At 41.7% G+C, this 5,106-nt stretch overlaps 1 protein-coding gene across 6 annotated transcripts in view; it reads left to right on the top strand.

Moving 5' to 3' along the window:
* The window catches only part of LOC108625896 (glutamate receptor ionotropic, kainate 2), a 107,117-nt gene that overhangs the window by 58,967 nt on the left and 43,044 nt on the right, over positions 1 to 5,106 (top strand). For all 6 annotated transcript variants that reach the window (XM_026814340.1, XM_026814337.1, XM_018026226.2 and 3 more), the window contains exons 5-7: positions 3,128 to 3,303; positions 3,777 to 3,830; positions 3,911 to 4,075. In XM_026814340.1, the coding sequence (XP_026670141.1) occupies positions 3,128 to 3,303; positions 3,777 to 3,830; positions 3,911 to 4,075 (395 nt within the window). The remainder of the gene's footprint in view (positions 1 to 3,127; positions 3,304 to 3,776; positions 3,831 to 3,910; positions 4,076 to 5,106) is intronic.

Raw genomic sequence — 5,106 nt, 5'->3', positions numbered from 1 at the left:
GGGGGGGAGGGCGTTGAGATGTCGCGAGCAGATCCTCGCGAGATCGACAAGCGCTGCAGGGATTCTGGGAGCATCGGCTGAAGAGCAGTGAGGTGTATTCGCCTATCTCCCGCCTGGGATTCGGCCGTCCGACTGAAAATATGTATCCAGTCTGCCACGTAGCACGCCCGGCTAAATCACCGGGAACGGGGAGCTGACGCTGTCTCTTCCTCCAGTTGAGAGATGCAACGAAAGCGTACCGCGCTGATCCCGACCCGAAGAATCCGGGTGAGGTCGTCACGTGGGAGATATAAAGAAGAAGAAGAAGAAGAAGAACTGAAAGAGCGGAGGGTAGGATTGTTGCGGAGACAGAAGGAAAGAACGTGTCCGGCGAAGAAAAGGTGCCGAGATAAGGGGAGAAAGGAGGATTCCACGGATTTACAGTTGAAAGAAAGATCTCAAGGATGTTTAACGTCGTCCTAGTCCTCTGTGTCAGACGTTAAGATTAAGGAGCCTCGCGCGACTCGCTCGTTCGTTGTCACAACATAACGAAGGATCCGCGAGGCGCCTCGTTATCCTTAGGGGTGGAAAAAAGCGTTAGACGAGAAGACCTTAACAGCCTCCACCATTATCGTAAAGGACAAAGAAATGTCTAACAACGAGGATGTAAATGTCAGTCTATCACGTTGACGTTAATGCTTAAAAGAAAATTTGCATCGAGACACAGTAAATTGGATATCGACATATAATTCAATGCTTTTCATAGTGTCTAATATTATACGAAAGTTCAAAGCTAGATAATAAGAAATATAGGTGTGTCAAAAACGAAACGTAAAAATAATGGAATAATGTTTGTTGAAATTTGGGAGGTTTTATAGAAACCGTTTAAATTGGGGATTGTTTGCTATCCGATATTTTCATTCGACACCTCCAACAGAGATTTATAAATGTCTGTCGTTTCCGAGGGAGGAAACGAGGCTCTAACGATCTCGCGATGATTTATCTCGTTGTTATTGTCGCGGAGTGGTCGCGGATCCTGGATGGAGAAGTTTGGTTCTGCGTCGAAAACACGCCGCGCCGCCGGGTTGTATCGAATTGGAAACTACGAAGGATGCCGGTTCGAACGGTTCATTGTTTGCTCTGTTAGTGATTTAATTGCGACGGAGGATCCGCACGGCGTTGCAGGCATAGTTTCCAATACCGGTTAACTATACTTGAATAAATTATATTTCGATTGTTCGGTATCCGTGGAATAACTTCGTGGAGAAATAACTTCATTAACCTCGTTAGGCACTTCATTAATTTGGAAAGTTAATTACACTGAAAACTGTAATTAATGAATGGAAATAATTATCCGATAGAAGTACGAACATGAATTTAGAACAGTCATTGTATTCTCTGAAAAGAGAGAGTAAAAATTTCCGTTGTTTCTCCGAATCTGAACGCACTGAATGAGAAGTTGGAAAAGTTTTTAAACTACACGAAATATATCATTCTTAATGCTGGACAAACGGACGTGTTTACGGATCCTGTAGACGAGATGCCAAGCTACAGATTGCAGAGCGGCAATTAAATTCCGTTTCTTGCCTAGGGATTAGCCAGCCTGTCCACACGTTTGTCCGCGCTAATTAACGGGTCTCTGTGCACGGTTGAAACCAACCCGAGCCTCTCCGTTTCGTCTGTCCGCTTCGTTTCGCGGTCGTTCTCTGCCCGAAGTGTTTGAAATTATTTATCGAAAATGAACGATGCGCGGGAATCGATTAATCAAGGTGCGCCGGCCGAGCTGAATAATTCAAACGTTACGTTTCGGTTAATTGGCGGCGTCGTCCGAAATTCGAATGGATGCTCCTCTGCCCGGTCGAGTCCCGCCGAGGGGCGAACGAGAGTCGGCGAAACGTTGCACGAGAAATCGCGGACACTCCGTAGTTTCGAGAGTGGAAAACTTGAAAGGGAACGAACTCGAACCTCGAGAAGACCCGCAAGTCGAGATGATACCTTGATTACTTAGGCGGTGGGAAGTATTGATTTCATCGGGCGACGCGATTCACGGGTTTCCGTCCCATTAAACGGCCAGGCTAATAATATCTGAGGAGATCCCCGCAAGAAAACTAGCCACCTTCCATCGAAACCATGCGATAAATCATTCAATTAAATGAGTCATTTTTATGTATATATGAAATCGCACACTGCGTCCGATTTAAGGAGGTTCAGGGGTATCATCGGGGGGCGTGAGGGACGCGGGGAGGTGCCTATCCTTTAACATAGGACAGCAGCAGGGACGACAACTTAAAATAAATTATTGTATACGATCCGAAAACAATATTTTACATAAAAAAATTATGTAAAAGACGTTTACAATGTTATAGATAATGTTTTTAAACATGTGTACGCAATATGATGACTTTCTTTTAATAAATTTTCTAAATTGGAAAAGTGAAAGAAAATCGAACAAATTTGGCAACAGCACATAGATATATTTGTACGTTGGTACTGACTGATGGTCTCGCACACTCAAGTTCGTTAGGTTACGCACACACGGACAAGTGTCTTCGTGAGTCGTGCTGTTGCCACATCTCTTACTAAGCCGTCCATGATTTGAAATGCAGTAGTCCGTGATGCTAAATTATTGTTAATTACACTGCAAATTGAACGGTAACGTACCTTGATAAAAATATTAAACGATTCCTGTTTATTTTTTCTATCAATATATATTAATAAGTTTCGATTCTCTACGTATTTTCAACTTGATTTTCTATTTTGAACAGTCAGAATATTTGTATCCCATAAGAAACCGTGTAAAATGAGCAAATTTCAAAAGCGTTTTTCTCCAATATAACGTGGACGAAAAATTCGAAAAAATTATTTTGGTTTTGTTATGCAATAAGGAAACATATTCTTAAATTTCATGCTGATCTCTACGTTTTTATAAAACCCCCGAACCTCCTTAAGTGGAAACGATTAAATATGTTGAAAAGTATGAAAGATAAAAAGAAAGATCATTTTTTTTATTTTTTATATTTTTCTAAATATATTATAATAAAATTATTTAGTAAATAATTATCAGTTTCATTAAATGTTACTTAAAACAGAACAATAGTAGAAAGAATCGATTTAGGTAAAAGAATCTTGGTAATTCTTGTGTTCCCAGGTCTGGTAAAACTACGAGAGCTCGTCAGGTCGCCGAAGTCTCGGGAGATCGAGGTTAACCTCAGGCAGGCCGACCCGGATTCCTACAGGCAGGTTCTATCCGAGATGAAAAGCAAGGAAATACGGAATCTCATCGTAGATACCAGGCCGGAGCATATGCATCATTTTCTGCGAATGGTAACTACTCGACTACGTGCAAACATATTCGATATTCGTGTATCGATTCACCCACCGCCCCCGTGTTGCGTTGCCTCGATAAACACGTCGCGTCGCGTCTCCGATGCAAATATCTCCCAGCCATTCATCCCTCATTCCCTTTCTCGCGCCGGTTTTTATCCGACGCAACGCTCGATCTTCTTGTTTTCTTTGAACGTCTAAGTCCTGCCGCTGATTCACTTCCATAAATTTCCGTACATTTTTCTACGCAAAGTTTAAACAACGTTCCTATTTTCCTTTCGCCTCGCATTCAAATCGTATCGCCCTTCTTATAGACTTTTCAATACCTGAAACAACAGATTTCTGATTTTAGTTCTGAGTTAAATGGTCGAAAGGAAAAATATTCTTATTGATTTTTCAATATGAATTTTCGATTCGATTAATGAAAATACGGAAAATTCGTTATTCATCAGTTGATCCACTTTTGCTTTCAGATCCTGCAGCTGCAAATGAACGATTACAAGTACCACTATCTGTTCACAACTTTCGTAAGTACCCTCTACGAATCCGGCCCCGGGGCATCGAGTAGTACGCGACCCGACTCGAAAAACGTCTCCCTTTATTCCAGGATATCGAGACCTTCGACCTCGAGGACTTCAAGTACAATTTCGTCAATATCACTGCCTTCCGCTTGGTCGACGCAGAGGACGTCGACGTCCGGGGTATCCTTAGGGACATGGAACGATACCAGCCGTCCGGGAACACGATCCTCAACAAATCCAGAGTTATACAGGTAAGATTTCCGTTTTGCTTTAACCCTTCTCCGCGCGACCCTCGAATTCTCGGCCGCCCTGGCAGTCCTCCAGGATGTTTGTCTGATCTGTTATTGCACGCTACTTCGATATTCGTCGATGTAAACTGTAGCTGATCGATTTTTATCCGAACCGCGTCGCGTCCGTCTGTATTTGCCCGGTTAAGTGGATGCGAACGTCAATAGTCACGATTCTACCCTCTTCGGGAAGTTGTTTTAAAGAGGACGTTCTCGAAATGATCATCCGAGAAAATTAATTGAATCTTGAAGTTAAACCTGATCGCGATATCTATTTTTTATAACAATTTTCTGAATAGAATGGAGAACGTATTGTAAACAAATTTATAGGAGACAGTATTTTCTTTATGAGGTTTACCCAAACATCAGCTCAAGTTATGCGTTTCCTTTCATAACAAAAATTTGAATAAAATCCCAGGGAAGCGAGAATTGTGTACGTCAGCAGAAAGCAGACACTCTTATCTGAATGCAAATCGCCAAAAGCTACGCACTGAAAAAATATGACTCACGAAATTTGAGAAACGTGACGTTCTGATTAAAATTGAACTATTAATTCATTTAATTTATTCAGACACGCTCGTCATATTGTTATATATTTTGTTTTTAATTATACTAAATGGTGTTTCGCCCACAGCATAAATAAACTTGTTTCCTTGATGATTGAACATGGTCGTTAGGCGGTGATTTTGGCAACTCGAAATTATTTCACTATCACGGAAAACCTCGTTTCCTGCCGCGACGACCTGCTTTCTCATGTGCGGCTACGACTCGACATGTGTCCGTTTCGCAGTTCCCGCAATCGGCCTCGTTTCTCTACTTTACGATCAATAAGGTATCGCCGGGTATAACTGACACTTATCATTCAAGCACTTTAAAATAACGGATTCTTTTTATTCAAAAGGAGAATTAACACTAGAAAGACTGAAATTTAGTATATACCTATATTGCCCAAAGCAGTCAAAATGACTGCATTGTAAATGAATATTGTGTAAAGA

Source organism: Ceratina calcarata, unplaced genomic scaffold (assembly GCF_001652005.2).
Source record: "Ceratina calcarata isolate Rehan_Ccalc_2016 unplaced genomic scaffold, ASM165200v1 scaffold379.2, whole genome shotgun sequence".
In the NCBI taxonomy this organism is placed as follows: Eukaryota; Metazoa; Arthropoda; class Insecta; order Hymenoptera; family Apidae; genus Ceratina; species Ceratina calcarata.
Note: the sequence above shows the minus strand (reverse complement) of the source record. Positions and strands in the feature narration are given on the sequence as shown.